Source organism: Anas platyrhynchos, chromosome 5 (genome assembly GCF_047663525.1).
Source record: "Anas platyrhynchos isolate ZD024472 breed Pekin duck chromosome 5, IASCAAS_PekinDuck_T2T, whole genome shotgun sequence".
Lineage (NCBI taxonomy): Eukaryota > Metazoa > Chordata > Aves > Anseriformes > Anatidae > Anas > Anas platyrhynchos.
Genome location: NC_092591.1, coordinates 37648249 through 37674376, shown reverse-complemented (window position 1 = coordinate 37674376; position 26128 = coordinate 37648249). Strand labels below are relative to the sequence as shown.

Sequence of the window (26128 nt, the reverse complement as noted above, 5' to 3'; positions counted from 1 at the left end):
CCTATAGAGGTTTAATGAACAGAGGGCAGTTTTGGACAAGGTGGAGCCAGTACTTCTGTAGTCCTCTGCTGCCTGCCTAAAAAGTAAATGGAAGGGCTCCAGTGCTGCAGAGCAGGCAAAAAAAGTGTGGTTTGTAGGGGAATTAACGGCGAAGTGCTGAGGGGAATTCTCACACATCCTAAAGCTGCTTTCTGCTGCTTCCGCAAGACACTGAGGAGCAGCCTGAAAAAACAACGCCCTCCCTCTAAAATGTTGGCACAGGGTCACAATGTGGGATAAGGGGGTGTTAGGGTGAGTGTTTTAAACTGGTTTAGAAAAGCTGTGTAATGACAGTAGCCCACTGAGCTGTTACAGTTTGCATCCAAGACACAGTATGTTTGTTGTGACCTGCTGTCTTGAAGGCCTGAAGGAATTAATAGGAGAGGAATCTGAGGAATTAATGAAATTAATGACATGTAGATTGAGTTGTGTATATAGTAGTATAAACACTCTTTCTGATGGGCTCGTCAAAATGCCAAAATCGAATAAAAATGCTAGTACACTAATTATCAGCTTGAAATAGGCCATGAGTCCTAAACAGGCCTTTGTTAAGAGTATTACATTAGTTTAGTTCATATTCCCACTTAGTTGTTAGGAGATATATGTGTATATATATATAGGTGTATACAAAAGCCAAATAAGATAAAAACTAAATATAGAAAGAATTATAACCATAACTTGCTGGATAGATTCTAGTTTGTTCTGGGGTGTTCTGGGGTGTTCAGCTGAACGTAAATCCTTTGAATCTGCCTTGTGAAGTCAGGGTAACAATTTGTGATAGCTGTAGTCAGTTTGCTTAGTTTCTGAGCATGTCTCTACAGCAACAAACAGGGGTAATAATATATTTATTCCCTCAGAAGGTAGTGAGGTTTAATGTCACAGAAGTTGAGTAAGGCTGTGTAAATTTGAAGCACTGGATGAGGCAGGGGAGGTGTGCGGCCTAGCATCTGAACTCTGCCAGCAAAAGCGAAGAGCCTTCAGTCAGTGTTTACAACTGCTGAGGAAATCTAGCAAGTGTGAATAAATTGAACTGTATTTTTCGTTGAGGAAAAAAAGTGTACGTATCCACTTTCTTGCAGTTCTGTTAAAGCACAGGATTTGTGCTTAACTCTCCCCTCAGCCTGGAGCTCAGTGGGCCAGCAGAGCAGATCTGAGGCTCTGTACGACTTTGCTGGTACTCCAGACAATCCAGTTTCTTTCCCATCCTTCAGAAAGAACCAACCAAGAGTCCTTTTGCTGAGAAAAGTGCGAGGTTTAAGAGTGAATTCAGAATTTTTTAACTTAACGAGACAATTTGGCATGCATCAGAAAACACGTTTAAGCTGTGCTGTTTGCAGCTTTGGGAGTAAAGCAGGTCCTGGCTGTAAAAGCCATCTGTAGGTGACAGTGATTTCCTGCACAGCACTCCGCTTCAGCTCAGCCAAGATCAGGCCAGAGGCTTTTAGAGAGGTACGTTGCTAACTGTGTGAAGGAGTTAGCTGGATTCAGAGAGCTGTCATTATGCAGAGGCTGCAGGGGAGGGCGGAGGAGCAGGAAGGCCTGCTGAAACTAACCCAGAGCTCTGGGCGACTGGCAAGGCATGAAGGAGGGTGGCGGTTCCTCTTGGGAGATGTCTTACGCATGTCTCTGCAAACAGGTCCCTACAGGCTGTGGCAACACACAGTACTGGATGTGAAGGCCTTCCAGGCACACAAACCTTTTTCATGGGGCAGGGTAGCACAAGGGTGCTGCAGTGCAAATTTTGAAGGTTACGTTTGGGTTGGCTGCGATCCTTGTTCCCAGAGGAGGAAAGGCTAAAGACCTCAGGCTATCTCTGGGTGGTAGCTGTTTCAACTCGAAGGCATGTAGCTGCTTGAGAACAGCATGCTTTTGTTTTGGTTTGTTTCTTTTTTTCTTTTTCTTTTTTTTTTTTTCTTTTTTTTTTTTTTTCCCTGCCTGGTGGAAGCTTTATTAATTTATTGTGATTATTTTAAGCAATTGGTGGAGATATGAATATGCACTTTTCCAGAAGGTTTATGGAACAGAATTGCATAATTTTGTACTTTTCCTATGCAAAGCAGAATAAATCAGATGTAAATCCAGTGGCCAGTTTCTGAAAGATTCCTTGGTTTCTTCCAACTCCTATTTATACCCAATGAAATCCAGTGTCTATAAAATGACTCCTGCTGCCATGAATTACCTTGCTGAGGAAGGTAAAAGGAAGGAAAGAGAAAAAAATTGGGTAGAGATGCTGTGGCAAAGCATGAGCTGGAAGTCCTCTTCTTAGGAGCATGGATATGGTTGCAGCTAGCAATAATGTGTCCTGAGGAACAGTTCTCTAATCATCCTTCTTCTTAAAAGGTGCTCATGAGGCTTCTAGAAAACCACTACTTTCTTGTCTTCATGCTGTTAGACTGCTTGATTAACCCTTTTTTCCTGGATGTGATGCAGCTGAAAATAGGTACAGATGAAATTCCACTGAGGCGAGGCCAACACTTGTTGCTAGATTGCTTATAGGATTAGGCAGCATTTCTCAATAGGCTTTCAGTGGTTTGTGTGTGTGTATATATCTGTTGTTCAGGGAATTATGCCAAATTCTGGTGACATTGGTTGAGAATATGAATCCTAAAACAACTCTCAGTACCGAGGCCTCGTCTTTGCCTTTAGTCAGGCTAGCTGCTAGGCCTTTTTCCCTGAAAACGTCCATCTGTTTCACTCCAAAGCTCACATCTCCATTCCAGCCTCTCTCTCTGTTGTGTATAAATAACCTTTTCTTTCAGCTGATTTGGTTTAGCAACAATTGTTAAATACGGGCACTTACCTGTTGTTTATTTTGTTCTTTCTTTGTTAGCTATTGTGATTTTACTACAACATGTACAATTACCTTTGAATAAATATCTTTGTTATTTAGGCCTTGATTAAATACCAAAGGTGGTGTTTGGCTTTGAGCACGTGAATTTCATTTGTTAAGAAGTTTTTTTTGCTTGTGATGGCTGGGCTCTGTAGAGTGCTTGGTGTTATCTTCATTCTTCCCCACAGAAACATGATGTGCTAAGGCTGGTGGCCAGCTCAACTTGGAGTCCAGATCTCCAATGGGAAGAGTAGGGGCTAGGTGTGAGGATTTGCTTTGATTTGAGAAGATAAGGTGCTGTTGGATTTTTCTCTCCTGTATTTGGTTTGTATGAGTCAAAATGGTTTTCTGTTTTATGAGAGTGAAGATATGTGTGTATAGTAATAGTTGTGATGTAAATATGTTTGGTTTGGTCCTGGAGCTCAGAATTGTCTCAATAGTGCAGAGGCTTTTCATCAGAGAAGTCTGCTCTCCTGGGGGATAAGCCCCTGCCAAGCACCGCTGCAGTAACAAGCTTATAGTGGCTGTGGGCAGTTGAAATTCTCTCTTTAAAACTCTGATTTTGTTTAGCAGATCTCAGTGTTGCAGTTTAGTCTTTGCCTCTTACTGCCTGTAATTCCCTGATTTTGCTGAAAATGCTTGGTTTTATTAAAGTTTTCTTCCTTGTGAATATTAGGTACAAGTCCTGCTGAGTTTGTTAACAGCTCTGCACAGCTTTTGTAGCAAATGGCTACTGATGCTGGAAAAAAATCTCTCTGGAAAAACAGGAGCCAAAGAGAAAGCTAATTCAGTCTGTAGCCTAGCTGAAGATCACATGTACCCTGCTCTTTGACGACTGTCTGGTAATTTAGGGTTCTTCCTCTGGACAGACTGCTGCCGGGCTCAGGGAGCTGTAGCAGGTTCCCAAGGAGAAGGCCGCAGTTCTTGCAGCTGTTTGAAGCGTGCTGCCCTCGCCCCAGTTTTCTCACTGTTCCCTTTTTCTGTTTCCAGGATTGCTGCCTGCCCCATCTGGCTTTGTGGTATTGCTTGGTGTGCTTTCCTTCCGCTAGTGCATACACAGTAGCCACTGTTGTTTTGACCCGTTGCTGAATGCCTCACTAAAAGCTCTGGGCTTCAGGGAAAGGGAGAGGTGCCTTCCAAGGGACTGGTGTGAAGAGTAGCTGGGGAGCAGTAAAATTTCCTTCCCTTCTCCTCCAGCGTGCTGAGTCAGCATCTACCGAATGTCACTCTTACTTCGTGCTCTCTAGCGACGTTGCTTGAGTACAGTGAAAACCACAAATACATGGGCTAATAAGGGCAGAGTGTTCCTGCGCTTGCTTCTCCAACTCAATAGGAAGCCTTTAATAAGAGTTTTCCTAAATAGCGTTGCTTGCGAAAAGGGGAATTCTGCTCTGTTCTTTTAACAAACAGACGTTTCATGAGAGGTTGTTTTTTCTTCCTCCTCTCTCGGTACATTCCAGAAGACTTTATACCTTTGCTGGTTACTGATTGATAGTTCTGCACTGAGCTCCCTTTAATTTTGCAATAAACTAACAAGGAGGCTGAGACCACAAGTTTACAGAAAATGACTTATTTACTCAACGGGATTTACAAGGACAACAAAGTCAGATTTAGTAGTTCCAGTGTGGTCCGAGGAAGGGCAGGAGGAGTACTTGAAAAATTGTACTGTATAAATAATCAAACAAAAAATAGTTTGCTTATTCTTCTGTGTGAAGCAGTCATATTTCAGTTCCTAGGCCAACTTTATCCCAGGACCTGCAAGGGCCTTCAGCATATGCAAGAACTACACTATTTTCAACAAACATGGCTGCTGGGAACTTGGGTATCTTAAATAAGTGTTCTTATTCTTCTTTTGTGCCTCCAGAAAATTGGCATCTGGTAGTCACACCAGTGGAAGGAGATTGCCTTTTCACCATGACATGTAAGGTTTCAAGAGATTATAAAAATAAAGGTGTTGGCTTTTGGATTAATCTTGGAATTAACAACTGTCTGTTTCTGTCTGAAACGAGAACACTATTTTCCTGGAGAAACTAGTGTTCCTATTCCTATAAAACTGAGGGAGATCATAAGAAGAGTCAGGAATTTTCTCTAGTGTCTAAAATTAGGAACTTGAAAGTGTGTTCCACCTATTTCTTTGGGTTTCTCTCCAGGTTTTCTAAGTGTAAGGAGAAGTGTTCTTGCTATTTCTAATAGTTACAAGGGGTTACTTTACAATTGGAGGTTGCTGTGCTGATATTGGGACAGTAAACAAACTTTTTCATAAGATTGGGAAATTGTATCAGTGAGAATTTCTACAGTGTAACTTTGTCAGAATCTGAAAGCTGAGAACTGATTTTTCACCACCTTTACCAGCTGCAAGTGAATATGCTAAAAGGTGTAAGACAGTTCACTGAATTCCACAGGAAACTGAGTGGGACAAGTTTTCAGTGTTACAGGGCTATAGAGTTGACCTTTTGGTCTTTTTTCTTTTAGCAGTAGAGGGTGTTTTCCATAAACTTGCACGATCATGGGCAGAAGAAGCTCTATATTCTTCATCCATCATAGGCTAAAAACAGAAAGCAGTAACAAAATCTCCTTACCTGTTGCATGTGTCAGGCCTCAGTTGTGCATGGAGAGGTATTAAGTTTTTTTGTGTGACTTAGTGCCATAGTAGTAATGAAAATACCCCTGATAATGAAAATATTTAGTTTCATTAATGCTGAAAATAGGAGCTGCTATTAAAATACCATGTATTTTAATATGATAAAGTTGCTACATTATATTTTAATGTTCTTATTGTTGATTGTTCTCCTGAAAGAAAATAAACACATGACTGGCATTGCATCTGTGGAATAAGTGGAAGCTATGCTTGGCTGGTAATAATGTCCAGTATCTGTCAAAAGGAACCACAACAGAGGCAACTTTTCCTTACCTACTTAGACTGTGGATTTGGCAGGTCTCCTGTACTAAACAGGGTAAATCTGATCTGTATTTCAATGGCAGATCTCCAAGGAAAAGTTGAGGAAGTGCTACTGCTAATTCAATGCAAGGCACTCTTTCTAGTAAATCTGCTTGGACTTGTGACCCCAGACTGTTTCCAGGCACTGTTTAGCATTGAGAGGTGGTTCCTTTGAAGTGTGACATCTAGCAGACCAAAGGAAAATATTCTAACCCTCGCTCACCTAATGTTGGTTATTCGTAAGATAAGGAGTTCCTAAGATCAGAACTGAGCACTGTATGAGATTCAGCTGGTTCTCTCCATGCACAAAGCACAGAATCACAGAATGGTTTGGGTTGAAAGGGACCTTTACAGACCTTCTAGTTCCAGCCCCCTGCCGTGGGCAGGGGGGGCACCTCCCACGAGAGCCATCCAGCCTGGCCTTGAACACCTCCAGGGATGGGGCAGCCACAGCTTCTCTGAGCAACCTGCGCCAGTGCCTCATTGCCCTCTGAGTAAAGAATTTCTTCCTAACATCTGATCTAATTCTCCCCTCTTTTAGTTTAAATTTGTACTCATGAGGAAGGCACACAGCTGTTTTACTCCCTATCTCCTTTGTTTACCTGGGCATTTTCTCTGTATCACACTTGGGTGTAACAGTTTCCTCAGACGCCTATTTATAATTCTCTGAATATATTTCGTTCCATTTCAAAGGATAGCCATATGTCCATTTCAAAGCAATGGAGTTTAAACACATCTTTCAGGTTGGTGAAGGAGACTTTGGACAAAAGCTAATAGGTTCTTTAGATGTGATACTGGGAATCACATGGTAACAGCATTCGGGGCCTCAAACTGAATATAGGCTTGGAGACTGATGAAACCACAGGGCTTTGTTTGTGTGCCACTATTCACTGCCAAAGTATTGCTGACCAAGATTTTACTTTGGGAAAAATTAAAGAAATCTTAGTAATTTCCAGTAAGGGGACGTAATTGGATTTTTGCACCTTCATTAAAAGATACATATATTAAGAGGAGTTTTCTAAATCTGACTGCCTTAAAATTTTTCTTTGGAGATGAAGGTGAGTAAAGGCCTGCTTTTCTCCTTTTGTTAGCAACCCATAGCTTGTGTTTGAGCCAGGGTTTGAAGCACTCTGCATACCTACAGAGTGAGATTCAAACTGCATTATGCTAGGTGCACCAAAATGAATATTGGTTGATGATATAGGAATGCACAGCTGCACCTGATGGAAGAATTTTGCAGTAAATGAGGCTGCAGAAGTGTGACGAAATTTAACGCCACATTTAGTGCTTAGCTAACAGCCCCTTGATTTGTACTTATGGGAGAACTGAATCTCTCTGTAGGCTCTGCAGGCTTGCAGAAATGAAGAATAATTTTCAGTGAATTCCAAAATAAGCATTCTGCACATGCATATGGCTTCATCTCAGAGGAAGTGTGCATGTTTTTTAACTGTACCTTTTTTAAGACACTTTCAACTGGTGTAACAAGGTGTCTAGAGTGTTGTTAGTGTTGAATGGATATTGAAGGACACATCAGAAGTTGAAGAGTAAGTTTGGAGGTGTAGCTTGGGTTGAACATAAGAGTGAAGAAAATTTATGCTTCTACAGCTATCAGGTCTGTGGAGATCCCAGCTGAAGAGGAAGCCAAAAAATCTCAAAGATTAAAACAAATAGTAGAATTATTCTCCACATTCATTTTTATTTTGGAAGTGTGTAGCATGAGTTTCTTTTGAAGAAGAGCAGCATAAAGTCTAGGTTATTTAGGCTTTGTTTTTTAAGAAAGATCCTTAAATATGGTATTGTTCCTTTACTATGTGGTGCATAAATAACATACATGATGGCACAGTGTAAGATTACCTTGGCAAAGGCATAGGATGACTGCATTGCTTACAAAGCTTTTTGACACATGTGAATAATGTGATCATTGCAAAAGTGTGCCAATGAAAACTTCATATCCCACCACTATGTATGTGCATAGAAGTTTTTGTTAGCGTGCTCTTTTTCAGCATGTTTCTTAGTACCTGATCGGGGAAAGCTCTCAGTGTTGTGCCATATTGTTACATCTTATGCCCGGCTGCCAGAATAGCCTCTGAGCTGCGGGTTTAAGAGCAGAGAAATTTGTCTTCCTTTTAGCCGTGGCAAGCTGTTAGTTTATTCCAGTAGCATCATGAAGCCGTATCCATAGAGTAGCATGCGCGATTCCAGTCTCCCTTCCTCCCGTGTCATATACAGCTGAAGACAGGCTGTTGAGTCTGGAGTGGAGTAAGTTTTAAGTAAAGAATAAGGGCCACCTTGGTTCTTTGAAGAAAACAACAACAAAAAAAACACCTACATATTTCTGCAGTTTTTGTGAAGTCTTCTAAGTGGAGACCAGTTGTAATTGCAGAAACTGCAGCGGCTTAGAGATCCCCAAAGCATTAAGAGATAATTGAGGTTACACGCCTTCCTATCTATGGAATTGACAGTGTTTGCTTTAATGTTTTCTGTTATTAGAAAAGAAGTACATGTTCAGAAGTACAAGGGACTGCTTTTCTCTTGCAAGCAAGACTTTCGTTCATGCTGTCAGAGAACTAAATGTTTTGTAGCACTGTGTGGGTAGTACCAGCTGTTGCTCTTAGCCAGAATCTTGTGATCCTGAAGAACATCGGACTGCCCTCCTGTGTGCAGACAGCCCTGTGAAATGTAGTACTCCTATGCTTCAGACAATGGGGCAGTATCACTGCCATACCTTTCTTCATGGCACTGTGTTTCAGCCAAAGAAAGGAAGTGTATAAACTGGATAGAAATTACTTGAAAAATATGTTTGCCGTTTGCCATTTGCCTTTAAAATTTCAGAGTTTTGGTTTTACTTAATTGGTCCTTTGGCCTCATGAGTGACCTAAAAAATTCTCAAAATATTATTCTCTCACTAGGTGCTTTTTTAAGGAGCATCACATTGTTAGTTGGAGAATGTTCTTCAGGACAGTGGTTTGATACTTATCTGTCAGAATATGTTGTTTGATATTTCATCTTTTTAACAATATCTCTTTTACTGCATGTTTTTGCAGTTCTCTTCTAGTTACTGCAGGTAGTTCAATATTTTCTGAGCCGAATTTGCTGAAGGTCAGAGTAGGGGGTTGCCCACATGCTGTGCCTGTGCCTGAGGGATTCCAGTCCTTGCCTGGGCTGTTCTCTGCCTTCCTGTAGCTATAAAAATTCATTTCCCTTCTCCCTCTCCCTATGTGTTTGCAGGTTATCTTGACGAATCAGATTACCACATCACTGAGCAATGGCCTTGCAATCCCAGCAGACCTGGTGTCTCCAGCTGATGATTTGTTCTTGTCTGAAGGTAAGAGATCCCTTCTATCAGAACTGAAACTCTATACTGACACAAATCCACATTGTAACTTGCAGTCTTCTGTTGATGTACAGGGGTCCAGGAAAGTCAGGTTATCAAGCCAAAGATAAAACCATGAGGAGATGAAATTCTTTTTCAATTTCTTTGAAAATTTATTTAAAGAAATGAAAATAAAAGAGTGTATTAACTAAAAGAAACTGACCCTTTCTAAGGGGTGGGAATGGATTTTCAAGCTGTGTTCATTTCTGCAATATGTTCCTTAGCATCCTACTTTCATTCACACAGCATTATTTTTCTCCTTCTGGAGCTGTGACTAGAGTAAACACACAGGCTACGCCATAATTTTAATCTTACTTAGTGATTATTGGTGATTCCAAAAAGAAACAGCTGGTCATAAAGGAAGGAGATCACATAATCACTCCTGTCCCTTGCATTATACTTGTCCAGTTTTCAAGCACAGTGATTCAAACTGCAGCTCTCGATATTGTGTGAATGTAATACGAGCTTTTGTGTGATGCTATATACTACTTTACATCTTCATGTTTCTTTTGTTTCTGCAGAGAATTAGAGACAAGTATCTCTCTCACACACATACATTTTGGGGGTTAGTAGTGAGGACTTACTGTGCAAAGTATAAAAGATACAGAATCAATGCTTGCAATGTAATACAATTCTAGCTTTTCCCACTTGAATAATCAGAGTGCCCTCAGAGACAGATGTAGAGAGTTTTATTATTTAGACTTAAAATTCAACTATAGGCCGAAATGTATGATGATGAGCAATGCTCACCTTTTCTGCAAAGGCATGAAAAATGCATGGGGAATTTCTACTTTGCGTAATAACGTTATTTCCCCTCTTTCTGTCCTTGGTGTGCTTTCTGGTCAGCTTATCTTTGTTCTGGTTGATCAGAGCTGTCTTCTCAAGCTTGTCTGACTTAATGCAAGAACAGCTTGGTGGCAAAAATAATTAAGCAGTGGTTAAAAAAAAAAAAAAATTATTCTGCAATTCATTTCAACAGACAAGAGGAAGAAGTTGAGTATATATTAAACAGAATGTGAAAGAGCAGCAAATAACTCCAGTGTAATGTCTTGACACTGACTGATGCATTCACTTCATAATTTTGTCAATAGGAGTGCTTGGGCAAAGCATGGTCCATTAAATCATTTTGAAACTGTGCTTGTGGCTTTTGTTGGCTCCATCCATTGACAAGACATCACTGAAGTTCATTGCTTGAATATCTCACTCCCTACCTCTGTCAGAGAGTTGAAATTTGGTAACTATATTTGGAAGAAGAAGACATAATTTTTCATCTTTATGATTTCCTTCTTGGCATGAATATGTTACACATTGCCTCATTAAATACTTTAGATCATGGCAGTTGTGCTTTAATTTGTCCTCTGGAATTGCAGTGTATGAGCTTCTTCAGAAAAGGAGAGCATAGGTAACTCTGAAGTAGGAGTAATAACAAATATATACTTAGCATCACATACTTTTTCTTGTGGTTAAAATATTTTGAAGAGTCTCTGGAAAAAGTTGTAATCCTTCAAAATTTTCCTGAAAATGTCAGAAATGTGCAGTGCTATGTATGAGCCGTAGTTCTGAAATCATGACTGTGTAACACATGGTATGATGATTTTCATAGTAATTACAGCTTATTAATGAAGATACCGTGTTGTGTCTGAACTCTGTGCCATCATTATTTTTCAACTTTTAACCCAAGAATGAGTGAAAATGTGTTGGTTGCCTTTGTGTGTGTAGTTGCCTTTGTTTTTCTCGTTCCTCACTTTTAATTAAGTGTCTGAAATGGTAAAACATGCCAGCATGGCACTTTTTAAAAATGGGAGCTGTTTGGCCTTCCAAGGATAAACAAGAATTGCACAGCAGTGATGCAAGCTCCTTTAGTAATTCAAGTTCTATCAAGGGATAGCAAGGGTGTTCAACTTTTCCTTCTCCCCCGTCCTTTCCACTTCCATCAACTAACAGAGGTGGTATTTACCAGCTGTGTTGTATAATGGCAGAGCACAGTGCATCTCCATACCACATGTTTTTTTCCTCCCATCTTTCTCATCCATAATGTGGTTGCTTCTGGATTGCCAGTTTGCTTCAGTTTTAACCCATGCTGTCTACCTATGAAGAAAAAAAAAAAAAAAAGGTAATTACAAGCCCATTCAACATTATAAACATTCTCCATGTTTATAATGCTTTCAAAAGCATGGCTGATATTTTTCTTTTCAACGTTAGGGTGTTGACCTGTCCTGAGAAAATTCCCCCTAATTTATTTCATATTGACTATCAAACAGCCTAAGAGTAGCAATATGTTAATCTTCTGACAGTCTTGCATACTTTAAGATTCCTTAAAGAATTCGCCTTCCAGGGTCGGAGTGATATTCATAGTATTTACTCCTATTTTACAACTGCACAGGAAAGAGTTGTTAGGTGAGTAGTCCATGTACACAAAGAGAATATGTTGCAGTCAGGAATGGAAGCCAGATTCACGTCTGAGTTCTTACCTCATTCTTCCTTTTCACTCATCACCAACTTAAGCTGAATTTGAACCAGTGACCTAGATGTGAAAGGACCCGTAACACATTATTAGTCCTGTAAGCAAATCAGACCTCTTGGTTTGTATATGTCTAATATGTTGTTTTAAACCTATCTGAAACCAGTCCTGTCATTCTAAATGGCTTGCTAAAAGGGTGATCTTTCTTAGAAAGAGACAGAAATAAAAATTTCAAACTAAATGTGTTGTTGGAAAGAAATGGAATGTTGTAGTGGCTTTTGGTTTTGCTTCTGATTGTGCTTTGGAAGGGTATTTTGTGGTCTATGTATTAGATTAGGCAAGAAACCAAGGAAGCTGTTCACTTGATGTGTGACAAAGTTAATCTGATGAGCAAGCTGAAAGGACGTTGTCAAGCTGCTTCAGGCTCAAAGTTTGTCTTCTTTAAAATTATATTGTAATACGTGAAAACTTGTGTCCTAAAAACATGTTAGATTTTTATGAGAATAATAAAGCCTGTATAAAAGCAGCACAGATCGTAAAATCTCACCACTTACATAGCAACGTAAGAGCTGTTGAACTGTGCTTGTTTTTACTCATTGCAGGAAAATGTTATGTCCAGCTAAATTCCCAGTTCTGTGCATACATCTGCTTCAAGACAGAACACATGTTTAGTTTGCTGCAGATAAATGTTGAATAAAATAGAAAAGTTTTTGTACCTATGGACTGAGCCTTGGCATTCATTTGGCCTTTACATATTTGCCAGATTATTATCTGAACTTCAGTAAGACTTCTTTTTTTTTTTTCTTCAACTCAAAAAGTCTCAGGCATGTGAGGCTGTCACCTCTCTAGAAGACAAACTCCGTTTTTATTTGTAGCCATACCGTTCTTACATATCCTGTCATCAAAGGGGATAGACTGGATGGAGCTTGATGTGGATGCTGCTCTTTGCATTTCATGCGTGCTTTATGGAATAGATTTTTACCTGTTCCAGTAAAAGACAAGTTTGAGAAGGTTTAATGTTATTTTAAGTTGTTCAGAGATGGTCAGACCAGCCCACAACTAGGCTTCAAAATGTGGCCTAAAGAATTAAAATTTTGTTATTTAAATGTATAACAATTACCCCTTACCCCCAAGTTAAAATAACAATCTCTTTAACAATTAGAGAGCTTTAAGCTGCATTAGTGTAAAGGATTAAGCCATTATTTGTGGCTGTGACTGCACTATTTTTATTTCTGTAAAGTTCATATGACTGGACTTTACCTAACATAGAGGATTCTTAGAAATGAATTCTCAGGCGTTTTGTTTGAGTGCTAGCTGGAAGTTGAGATTTCTGTGTTTCATAAGTATTAGTCTTGGAAAAATCAGGTTGAGCAAAGTAACTCAAATTGTAAAGCGGTGCAAAGAGATAGCACAGTGTGACCTATTGAGGTCCCCTCTAGTCCACCAGTGCCTGTCCTGTTAATACATCTGCCAGCGGCAAGCTTACGCTTCCTCTTGCAGACATCGAAGACAAGCCCCATCTTTCTCAGAAAAAGGTCAGGAGAGTGTTGGCATGAACAAGAACAGAGTCCTCCTCCCAGCATGCACAAACGTAAGGCAAGAAGGGAAATTCTGTCTCAGGCTTCTTCAGTCTCAGCTAGCACTTTCAAATATTTATTTGGAAAAGTCAGAATTATTTTGTGTTTAAAATTGTCTGTAAACTTGTGCTAACTCTGGGGAGGCCAGTTTTCGGTCTTCTGCCATTTGTGTTCATCAAGCAGTTTGTCATAGCACTGTATATTTTTAATGCACAATGTGAGCAATGAGTTTAGTCTGACCTTTCCATCTTTGTTGCTGTGATCCCGAGTTCTTTTAAGATGTTGAGCAGAAATAGTCTTTCGCATTGTGGAGACTGAAGAAAGCTAAGCTACCATAACATCTTCCACCCACAGGGTTTTCCTGCTTCTGATCATGGGATTTTAGTCTAGGGGGCAGAAGATTTGAAACTGGAATGTTTGAATTCTATTCTTTGCTTTGCTCTTGCCTTTCTAGGTTGTGGTTGAAACATTTTACTTGGTTTCCCAGTTTTAAGTGATGTAGGGATATATTCTTTGCAACTTTTTTTTTTTTTTTGAAGTATTTCAAGATATTCCCATTGCTAAGTAATAAGTTGACCTGCTGTTCACCTCAGGGAAAGACCAGTTCTGTAGTTTATTACTTACCTCCTTTCAAATCCCTTTTTCTGGTCCTGGTGCTGAAAGGAGAGATAACACTGAAGGAATTACCACGAGAAGTGAGGGGCCCCCAAAGATAGGAGTCTGTTGTTTGGTTTTGTTTGTTTGTTTATTGATTGATTTATGTGTACGCTTATGTTTAAGGTTGGACCTGCAAGTGACCTAATAAAAATAAAAATAAAAATAAAAAAAAACCATATTCTGCGAGAACCCGAAACATACCTGTTTTGCAGGAACTTTGAACTGACAGAGCAGCTGTTAAACAAGTTTCTAAAACACTTCCTCCTTGTAGTTTTGCAGCTAATGCAGAATAATTCGTGTCTTAGTGAAGTTTTCCAGCATGGTACGAATTTAAGTAAAAATATCATAGTACTTTGACATGTTTTAAGCCTGTAATGTTTTAACTGCATGCTTTGTAAATGTGTTATAGGCTGATTACCACAAGTTTGCTTGGTAGGAGGTAGTTTGTCTTGGATCAATGAAACACTGGTGTTATTTAAAAAAAATAATTTATGAATTTTATCATTTAATTAAAATAGTTAATATCCCATCTTTTTAATAAAAATCCACACTGACTTTTTGAGACCCCAAAATTTGGCAGTATTTACTAAAAACATTTTTGTTATCATTGTGGAATAATCTGGAGGTGGGGAGACTGCTCGGCCTGTTCATGAACCTTGAGTGCAATTTGTGGTATGGGGAGAGAAAGGTCTTTAAACTGTGACCCCTTATGTAGACCCTATGAAGGTTAGAGTTTTTAATGTGCAGAAAAAAGCAATGAGTACAAATAACAATAGTGGTGTTGCCAGATAATTGTTAGAATTCACCTCAAATAATGCATCTATGCATACTGACAAGTACGTTACCCACCACTGATGTGCTTGTGTGAACCCAGAGGACTAAACCACATCTCTGAAAAGGTAATAGAGTTCTCTGCTATGTGGTTTATCTTGATATACCCACTCAGCCCAAAGCCAAGTTACCCTCCCACACAGGGACAGCAGAGTCCAGTGAGTCCATCAGCCATGGGGCTATGCCTCCAGGTCCGAGCCCTGGGTAACCATGACTTCAGTGTAGGAGTCGATCAAGTTACTCAACTCATTGGTTCCAGTTCATGTGAGCTGTAATGGAACAGCTGGAGTTATTTTTTTTCCTAATTCTATAATGTGCTGCTGGACTTCATGTCTCAGCTGTCTTTTAATAAACTACCCCGGCATAGACCCTGTGATCCCTGTCAACAATGCTGCGGGAAGCCTTGTGTTCAGGCTGGTCTCTGCCTTTGAGTTACTTCTCCCGCTTCAAAAATCTTCAGAAAAAGATTGTAAGGCTCACATACATTGAAAGGTGAGAAAGAAACTCTTCGTTTACCTGGTGGGAGTCAGGATATGATGTAGCACTTCAGGATAGGTAAGAAATTGATAGCAAAAAGAAAGAGAAGAAAGAGACGTGTTGATAAATCTCATTGATACATGTAAGAAAGAAAAAAGAACCTGCTCGAAATAATGAGGTTTCATTGTTGTGCTTGAACTGTGTTCGTGTTTCTAGTAACTGTGCTCCTCAGTGCTTCAGTGGAAGGAAAAAGTCCTCCTAGTTGCTGAGAATGCTTCAAGGAAGTGCACCATCACTATAGGGCCTGGGAGAAATGATACCAACCATTAGGGGAAATGGTATTGTGATTGTTTCTTCATGATGCAGGGTTGTGGTGCATGGAGCAGTTAGATTTCACGATAACAGTGGTCATGTCAGCCTGTGCTAATTTTGATGCTATATTTCAACAAGTGGGAAGTAGTGACATATAACATCCAGCCAAATTTTAACGGCTTTTTAATCAAAATATAAATCTCTCAGTAAAATGGTGTTACAGAGACTGTACGTGTCTATGGAAGTTTCAAGCTGAATGACACATGTAATCGCTTGATCTAGACTACGAAAGGGTTGAAAACTGTCAGCAGGAGCATTCAAAGACCTCTATATATCAGTTTAAGAGAATCTCCGTTCCTTCTTTCCTAATTGTTGTGATGATAGAATACCAAGTTTTACTGCTTTGTTGTGGTTTCTTTCTGAAGATGTGATATGACTGACAATCATTATCTACAATTTGTAATCCAAAATCCCTTCAGGTGTATTTGCTGGGAATCACTCATCTATAGCATCAGAAGCATGATAACAGAAGTGCTTACAGTCAGAGCTGAGTGGTTAGAAGCTAGCACCTCTTGGTTGCTTACCTCAGCTGAGACAATGCCAGACCAAGTACGTTGCATCTTTCAACACAAAGTAAAATGGGTTTGCTTCAGAATTCTGTTTCCCAACACTAGTTTTTTCCTGTTTTCCTTTAACTGCAATAGATTGAGAGCCTGCACAGGTCAGCCACTGACTTTCATGGCATATAGCTGTAAAGAATTATAACAGGACTGCAATTTGTCATCTCTTTGTGCCCTAAAATGTTTTAAAATAAACATTTCCCATTCTATGCAGAATAGAGAAGATCAACTTGCATTTTCTCTGTGGTCCTGCAAATCAATGTCTTAAATCAGAAACAAAAGATATGGTTTGATTCCAGACTCGTTCTGCAGCCCTACGTTGTACCCTAGTGTTGGTGGAACTGCTCCAAACTAACTTATCTTTCAAAATGCATTGTGAAGATTATTCAAGGGTAGGTACAAGCTACACAGCACTGGCCCCCATGCACTATGATCAATTAAATTCTGCCCAATGCTGTTCGTAACTTACTGGATTCTACTTAAATCTGTACAAACAGGCTGAGGAAAAATAAAAATGGAATCTTCATTATGTATTAGCAGTTGGTCCCATTTCTTGTGGAGTTTTATAGTACCAACAGTGGATCCCTCTTCTGGTGGGACTGGGAGAGATCTGACAGATTATTGTGTATGGGGAAGCATCACTGTATTTGGCTTGCGGTGCTACATGAACCATACAGCTCACCTTCAGGACATGGACCATTTAGGAGTGACTTTGGGATCAGGTGTTATGCAGATCGGGAGGGCCAGGAAGAGAGGACAGAATGATTTCAAGGTTTGATGTCTATGTTCTGGTTGTAGTTCCAGCTGCGTTTCCTCTGGGTTTACTGCAGGATGTTTGAAAAAGTGGCTCCTTGTTAATCTCGGGCAGCCTCTATGATTGATGACTCCCCTTAATGGTAAAAAGAGGACATTGGTGTTTCTGCTTAATTTGTGTGTATTTCCTGCTTTATTATTGTAATAATGATTTATTGTCATAAATGATGGAAGTTTTATAACCTATTAGCCTTTTTGGAGGTTGAAGCTGGGTGATGTGGCATGTGAATGAACTTCTTCCCAGTGACGTTCTGCTGCTAAAAGGTTACGTCCAAACCCAAACATAATATAATAAAAAGACAGCATATGGTTGGTGTATGATCTCTTAATTTAATGAAAATAGGGAGCTTCAGTTTGAGCAGATTTAGCATGCTCCACGTGGGGAAATTCATCCAATCTGGGTTCTACTTGTCTCCTCAATCAGTATACTAAGCAGTAAAAATAAAGGAGCATTCAGAGAAGAGCAGCTCAAGTGGTCATAGTGCTGTACAGAAAGACAGGTGAAGAAATGGTAGAAATAGGACACAGCAGATGCTGCTACAGGGTAAGCATCCATGATTCTTTGGGAGTAATCTGAACCATTTTGGTACCTGGCAGGGGAGCTGTTGTTTCAGGCTGGTGCATGGACGTGTAACAGAGTCGCATGGGCACATCTGAGTATCAAGAAGTTGCTGAGCGTGAAATCTGTTAGGCCAGCTGCTCCCACATGGTTTCTGTTTGTGCCTCTGTTTCTGGTGGTGAACTCACTCCAGCCGAGCCTGCGACCCTAAATACTAACACATACAATCGAATCTCTGTCAGGCTTGTGACCCCACTCTGTACTGCTGTGACCCTGCTGGAGGTTACGACCCCGGGTTTGGGAACTGCTGGGACAGCCTGCCAGATAGTCCTGCTGGGGAAGTGGTGATGTGCCCCATCCAGGCCAGGATCATCACAACAAATGCCTTCAGATCTCACAGTAATTTGTAGGCCCCTGCCACCAGTTGGGGAGTATAGCCTATTAGAGCTGACATGTCACTTTGGTACATCAGGAACATCTCGGAGATCAAAAGGTCATAGTCCTCCCACGCTGATACAGTCTTTCTTCATGGACTCGCCTCCTCGCCTTGCTTCCCTAGCAGTTGGCTGGCAGCGAGCCCCGGCTCCCCGGCACGGCTGCCTCAGCCACAAGTGGCAACTGCGTACCCGCTGCAGCTCCTGCCCTGCTGCCTCCTGGCCCTGCTGCTGCTCCCAAGTCATCCTTTCCAAAGCAGTTCTCCCTGAACGCTCCTTAACGCAGGGATTGATGACTGTGTCTCTTTGCTGAAATGATTAAAAGCTATATTCAAAGTAATTAAAACTATATAGGGCAATGCTTGTGGAGGCAGGCAAAGCCTTTCCCTCTTTTTGTGCAAATGTAATTGTTATTCATATACCTGTATATGCAAGTGAAATCTTCCAGATTTGGGATGCTGATGGAGAGAGAAACAGAAGGTAGCCTCTTGGGGATGCTGTCGTGGTCTACAAAACTAAGTGATTTGATAAGCCCTGCAAGCAGCCTTTTTTAGTGTAAAATGCAAAGTTAAAGATGCCCTAGTTGGAGATTTTTGTTTTGTTATACTGCAATCTAAAATGCAGTTTATAAACAAAAACACATTTCAAATTTGTTTTTTAAAAGTGCTACTTGCCATAATGTGAAATGGTAATATTTTAATAGCTAACTGACTGATAGTCCAAGGCCAGTGACTTCATCAAACACAGTCATGGAAGTTAGGCTGTGGCATCACCGCATGATCTGGCATGGGAAGGAGCCATATTATTTTGACCTTTTTCTTTTTTTGTATCTAAACCCTGGAAAATGGCAATGAGTGTAGGAAGGAGAGAGGGGGAGATGGTGCAGAAAGATTACTTATATGGATTAAAAAAAAAAAATGCATAAAATTAGCCTCAGTTTACTCTGTACAAGTCTTGAGTTTGAGCTTTATGTAAAGCGCTTTGTTTAGAGATGTTGTAGGACTGGTTTGCTGTCAGGCAGGTGCACAGAGAGCACTCAAGTGAAAATGAGAACAGAAAAGTCAAGTTGTGAAGCTTGTAATCCACAGTGCCACTCAAGGAAACAGCAAATCATATGGAAATAAAGTTGGAAAATGCACTGGTTACTGTACACAATTCTCTCATATGAAAAAATTGCTTGAAACTTTCTATCTGTAACTCGATAATCCCTTAAAAACTAATTACATGTCAGAAAATGGAGCATAAAGTCTCCTCCATCTGTCCAGGTTTGGATATGGCGCACAAAGGAGCGTATCCGATTCATAGTACCTCTTAGGTAATCAGATTAATATCTCTTGAGCTGAATTTACCCTTTTGATACTGAGTCTTTCATATGCTGTGTTTCACATATCACATTCTGTTGAAGCTCTGTGGCCTTTCAGTAATTTCCTTGAAATCTATATGTGGTATGTCTGCGCTCTTTTGAGCTGTTTTTGGGACATGCATCAATTAGATGTGTTTCTGGCACTCTCTTAATGGCATAGTTTCCCTAGAGTCAAAAACTGCTCCAAAAACTGAGATCATTTGTTTAATTTAAAAGCAAATGGGAATGGAACTAAAATTTCAAGCTTCAACAGCTATGTCTCTGTAGCTTTGAAGAAAAAAGCTAATAAACATGATGTCTTGCACACAAAATAAATAAATTTTTGTTTTCTTCCTAAAATATCTGATTTCATCCAATTTATTGTTTCCCTTTCTTATCTTAATTCCTATTTCTATATGGTAAATTTTCAAATTCTTATTGATTTTGTTGTTGTTGTTGTTGCTGGTTTTGCTTAGCAAGCCAGTCAGCTGGATTTCCTCGTCTGCTTTTAAGGAGGAACTGTAAATGATGCACGATGGGTCTTAATTAAAATCACTGATAATCGGTCAGAATCCAGAAGTGGTTGAAGTTTTTGGCTCTAAGATACTCTGGAAATATATACTGTAGAGGAATAGGCTGCTGTTTTTTCAAGTGTATTGAGAGTAGAGGTACATGAATTCCCATTTTCTAACAGATCTATCCCATAGTATCAATTCGCTGTCTCAAATTCCTCTTAGCCTGTATCTGTATTAGTATTTGGATTGAGATCACTACCACAGCTTTGAAGCAAGTCCTCTGTCATCTTTACTTGCTGCAGGTTGGTTCATTACATGGAGTAATTTTCAGCTCTTTTGGTCTCCTGACCCTTTTGTGCAAAATTATTCCCTACTGGAGACTTGCTTTGCAAGCGAGTGTAGTTTTTTGTGTTTTTCTGTAAGGTAAGTCAGACAATACAGCCCTCGTCTGAAGATCAGTAGGAAGGATTAGCGGGGAGCTGTTAACGCCCATTGCCTGGCTGTGGTAACCTGCAGTTACCAGGCTCAGGTAACGCGTGACAATGAGAAACAGGATGAATTTCAGCAGGAGAAGTGCTCATGTCTTCGCTGTGCAGTTCAGAGGCTAGTCTGCACTGAACCCTGAGGTGCCATGTCTTTCACTGTTACTGTCGTTTGTGCTACTAAATGTGGCATTCAGCCTGCTAGGGGCCTGTAGTCACATCTTGCAGCTGCAGTGACCACCTGCCCGGTGTACCCAGGCCCTGGGCCCAGTCACCCGCAGCAGCCACTGCTGTAGGATCCGTTCATAGGTCTGGTTGTTGGTTTATTTCTTGCTGTTCCTTCTTTTTTTTTTTTTTTTTGGTTTTGGTGAGTGTCTTTTTTTTAACTGATAATATCTGTGGTCTCTTTAAAGAGTTGAAACAGTGGCTGTCAAGTTTCAGAGTTAATTAATGTTCTTAAATTGCTGGTAGAAAACTGCTACCCATTGAAGGGCAAGGGACTAAAAAGATGAAGGTCTTGGAAACTTCAGAGGTCACTTCAGAGAGTAAATCTTCCCGTTAGCATTCGGTAGGAATAAAAGACAAGAGTGAAGTTTCAGATAAAGTTCAGTGCATACAAACTAATATTGTGTCATTCAGTGTCTGAATCTGAATCTCAAGAGGAAATGTTCATGGTGGATTCAAGTTAAATGCCAAAAACCTCATGATCCTTGGAATCCCCGGTTTGGTCTAATGCCAGTTCAACCAGAATAACACAAACTGTCAAAGGCTCTGGTCACGTTCTTTTCCCCCGGGTTAGCATGAGGTAACTCTGAACAGCATGGGATCAACACGTGAAGCCCTTTATATCCGTTGAGTTCGTTGTCTTGGCTTATGGTCAACAGCTGCCCAGCTCTCCCTTTCCTGAGGGTGCATCTGCTTCTTAGTCACCGCCGTGACAGCAGTGTGTTACGGTCATGGGAGCTAGCATGAAATGAGCCGCTCAGATCCCGAGGTTCCGGCAGCAGATGAGTGGCAGAGAGGTCACCACAGGCTAATCTTCCTGGTATTTACCGTGAACCCTATAGATGTATCCCGAGATGAACCTGCCTTTTCTTAAAGTGAGATGTCATCTGCCTGGATGGGAAAATCCTGTGGGTGAGGGGAGGCTGCATCACCTTCATGCAGTTCTGGCTGTGTAAAGGAGCTGGAAAACTCAGTTACCTGGGGCTTTCCCTTAGGTGAGGATATCTTGCTTTCCTTAGGGGTTATGAAAAGGTATTTGTGACCAGCAGGCTGAATAGTAACCGTGAACAAGTCAAATGGCACATAGTTTAGTAGCCCAGTGCAAGCAATTAGGGTGATTTCAAGATTATTATAGTTTCAGCCCAGGATTTGATTGTTGTTCTTTTGCATTGGTATTTATGGGGGTAGAAATTCACTTGCAGTTTGGTGTAGTGGAGTAGTGAATCAGGTGCATTTCAAGTAAATAAGTAAATTGCTGTGTCCATAAAAGATTGTATTTTCATCAGCATTCAGCATGATAAGGTATTTCCTATTTTGTTTATGCTGAAAATTTTTGCAGTAACAGTGGTTTCAATGAAAAAAAAGTTTCATCAAGTAACATGTTTAGTGGAGATGTTTGGTCTGATAAAATATATATCTTGAAGATGTGAGGAGAACAGGCTGAGGTTCGTGACCATAACCAGAGACATGCTACACAAACTAACATATGACTTACTCACTCTCTCTTTCTCTCTCTCTCTCCCTCTCTCTCTCACCAGTTTTGCTCCCTCCCAACCCCAAAAATGTTGCTTTCTGAGGTCATCCTTTTGCTCTACTAGTGAAGAACAAAACAAAAATAAAACAGTTTACCTGCCCTACTTCTTACATCCGTATGAAATTCTGTGGTGTTTGCGTTGCATTTTGCACAGGTGCTTGTGGTAGTGGTGTATTATGTTCAAATCTCTCATTTTAACAATTGCTTACCAGTGGTAGCCTTGCACGTAGCAGTGAGCAATCCCTGCACTCAATAGTGCCATTGAAAGTGTTTGAGAGCTTACTACACAGTTTTGGCAGTTTAATTGCTAATGATGTGTTATTGCTTCAAAATTAATAGCTGTTTCTGGTTATGATAAAGTTGTTTTAAACCTGCAAGATGTTTAAACTGAATTTGTTGCTTCCTCTTCGCAGTGTGGTTTCCTTCTTTGGCACCATCAGTACGTTGTGGTCCTGGGTGTTGGTGAGGTGACATGCCCTATTTACACTCTTTTGGAAAAGACTGCATCACGGGCACTTGAAACTCTATGGGGTTTTCTCAGTTCAGATACTCAGATCTGACTACCTGTAATCACTCGATTACTTGTTTTGAATGTGAAAGTGGTCTTTCTAACTTCAGTATTGTTGTATTAAACTTCAGATCTATACCAGTTATCTTTTTAATACTGTGTGCTGCCTTTTGTGGAGCGAGCAGAATGATGATCAAAATATTAAACAGTATACTCCCTCACTGTGATTGTAGATAGTTAAGCTCAAAAGAAAGCCTCTTATTTGTCTCCTTCACTTCTGCTCCTTCCTTTTCCATCTTCGTTCCATCTCCATGGCCACAATTCTATATTGTTATGACTGAGGCAATCATGTTCTTTTCAATACACAGACTTTTCAAAAAAATAAAGCAAAGCCTAAGATAACAGTCTATGTAATTATATATATATATATATATATATATATAAAAAGGCAAGGCAAGAGACAAAATTATTTTACCTCTTGATCTTGTAGCATCTTTCAGTGCTGTGACTGGTGGCCTTTTTGTGATATACTCTTCAGTAGCCTGGTGTGACCTCACAGCTGTCTCAGCTTTGAGCAGGAGGTAGGACTAGAGACTTTTTGAGACAACTTGAAATATCCTGCGAGCCTGTGATGCTGCTGTTTTGTCCGATTTTTACTTGGTCTCTTACCATCATTTTCTGTATATCCTCCTTTTTGTTGTGCTACATTTCTTATATCTATGAACTAACCTGCATGCGAGGTTACATATTTTGATGACTCTCTAATACGTATCTTGTTTCTTAACTGAGGGCTTTTATGAAAGACAAGAATCTTGTTCTTTTAATCTCTAATTCCTTAATCATAAATCCATCTACTTTTATTGATGTTAAATATGTTGATGGTTTGAAGATTCTTTTCTGCTATCTCAGGTGAATAAATACTTCTTAAATTTTAAGAAGGAACAGTCCTATCTGAAGGCAGAAGGAAAAAAAATAGTCTCTTCTTAAGCCATCTATGTGATGTGAGATTGTTTTGAACAGTACTTGAAGAAAATCTGCTTTTTCCAAAAATCTGAACTCAGTAGATAGGATGATTCTATTCCTCCTGAAATGAGCAATGATTTTTTTTTTTTAATGGAAAAACTACTTTTATTGGTATGCCTTAACTAGTGATTAATAGCATGCACACAGACCTAGGACATCCTGCATTTTGGCCTAATGAGAACCCTGCCCTGCCAAATCTCTTGCAGTACACATCCTCTCATAACTCACAGTCCACTTTTCTCCTCTCTTATTAATCCCAGGATAATATTAAACTACCAGTAAGTCATAGCCCTCAAATGTTGACATTCCTTGAAAAAGTAACTGGTTATAACGTCAGTGATGGTCATACCGTAACTAACCAGATGCAACCAAGGTGCATTTAAAAAGTGGTTTAAATCCCACCTGACGGTCAACATGAACGTTTTCCTAACACCTAATATAGGTTAGATGAAAAGAATTTTGGTGCTTCCTGGAAGTTTTGTATTGACACAAATAGCTATGCCTTCTTGCATCGGTAGTTAGGAAAATATTTGCTAAAAACAGACTGTACTTTTTCATAGATTTTAGCGTTACTGGAAGGCACCAAGCTGAAAGTGGAAGCAATAGTTGTCTTCCTCTTCTCCTTGGACCACTAAACACAAGTGGTATTAGCATAAGCTATTTTACTGATTTAACATCGTGTTTCAGCTTTGGCCTGGAAATTTCACTACCAAACTCAAGCAGAACGGAGGCTCGGGTTCCCATTAGCCTTTTGCTGAATCTCTAAAGCTGTTGGGAAAGTCATTGGTGATGTAGATGGCAATTCCGCTACACACTGCAGTAAATAGGCAAATCCATTTCGCATCAGACCATAAACAACTGTCTGCTGGTGATGACATTTGGCTACTACTGGTAATGGATCCAAACCAGTGACCTAAAGGTAAAACATAATTTCTCCTACAGTCAGTCTGTCTCTCGACTCAGGCTGAACTCGTGGAACAGCAGTGAAAAAGCTGTATCTTATTGCACTGTCTATGAGCCAAAGACTGAGTCAGAAACTCCGTGTAACTACAGTTGATAGATGGTTGGATGGTTTGGGTTTTGAGTTTTTTTTTGAGCTTTGATGTACTTGGGTAGAAAATACTTGAAGAGAGCCGCTGTCAAAAGCTGGCAGAGGCCTAATTTTCTGACCATCTTTTACTAACAGTTCCCACTTGTAGTTCTAGACTTAAGGCCCTGTGTATGATAGGAGCGTGTGTCAGTGGTTATGTGTGTACTAAGCTATTTCATTACTTTTAATTGGAGTTATTTCCCTGTTAGTTAAAAAGGAATGTGTATGTAAACAAGGGCTTTTACTCCTTAGCCAGACTGTTCTCCCAGCAGTCTTACTGATAGGATAATCCCGTGGCTGTGGGTTAGTCGGTGACGATGTCGGGGAACCTGATTCTGGCACCTCTAAATAAATCCTGGAGGACACAGGTCCCTGATAAGGGGGAATCGTACTGTTTACACTTTAGTGCTTGTGCAACCAAAGTTGCAAAAGGAAACACATGAATGATAATGTAGTGTAGTTTTTAAAGTATATTTGTCCTTTGGCCTTTACAGATAAATATCTGATGTACTAGAGGTGGACATGGTAAGTCCATGTGCTACGAAACTCCTGACTATGATTTTGGTTCCAGGATATGATTTGTTCCCACAAAATCAAATCTGTCCTGAAGATGACGGTAAATGCTTGTTCCTAAAAGCAATTAATAGAATGGGTGTGTATATTTCCCAGACTATCAGAATTAGGTAAAACATTAAGTGCATAAAAGAATGCTGGGATGCTAGGAACACTTTTAAATAGCAGCAGTAGCAGCTACTGACTTTTTTAAGATTTTGCTTGTGAATTTAATGCTGTGGAATGGTGCCAAATTAGTTCCATTGATGCGATGGTTTCCCAGGCAATTCCCAATATGGGCAGTGGGACTGAAGGCTTTTCCCCTTTTGACTCAACAGCATGCTTGCACACAACTTTTATGGGACATCTTCATGGCTTATTGGGTTATTCCATTTATCTCCTTGTCTGGTTTTTAGCTCTTTTTTAAAGATTAGACATACTTCTGTGTTGTTCTGCTACACCCAGATAAAGGCGATGTAAATGAGAGGAAAGAATGCGAGTTTGTGCATACAACATAAGAAATTGTCTTAAACGGTGATTTGGAGATTATCCTGGGTTGGGAAAGTAGTTGAAACTTCCTCAGCAGAAGCAGTCTTTGCTAATCAGCTCCGGCAAAGAGCCTCTTAATGTGATCCCAATACACTTTAGCAGGATTGCCACGTAGAGAAAAGGAATGCTGTTTAATAGTCTTGGTACAGTAATAAACTTGTTTTGGAATTTGCATCCGTTTCTGATCCTCAAACTTTGAGGATGATACGGAAATACTGGACAAGAGTTCAGAAGAGGGCCACAAAAAGAAACAAACAAACAAACAGTCCTTGTTGTGGAATGGCTTTCCAGGGTTAGGCTTCGGGAGATCAGTGAGAACGTGAAACTGTAGAGGTCTTTATGCTTGGAATTGCTATTTTAACTGTTCAGTCTTCTCTGTTGTTCAGG

The 26128-nt window shown here is 40.1% G+C and overlaps 1 protein-coding gene across 21 annotated transcripts in view; it reads left to right on the top strand.

Moving 5' to 3' along the window:
• Positions 1 to 26128, top strand: part of RAD51B (RAD51 paralog B) — a 474920-nt gene that overhangs the window by 207757 nt on the left and 241035 nt on the right. For all 21 annotated transcript variants that reach the window (XR_011809709.1, XR_011809708.1, XR_011809707.1 and 18 more), the window contains one exon: positions 9036 to 9132. Coding sequence is in view for 18 of the 21 variants with exons in the window: in XM_072038849.1 (XP_071894950.1) it covers positions 9036 to 9132 (97 nt within the window). In the remaining 3 variants the exon portion in view is untranslated. The remainder of the gene's footprint in view (positions 1 to 9035; positions 9133 to 26128) is intronic.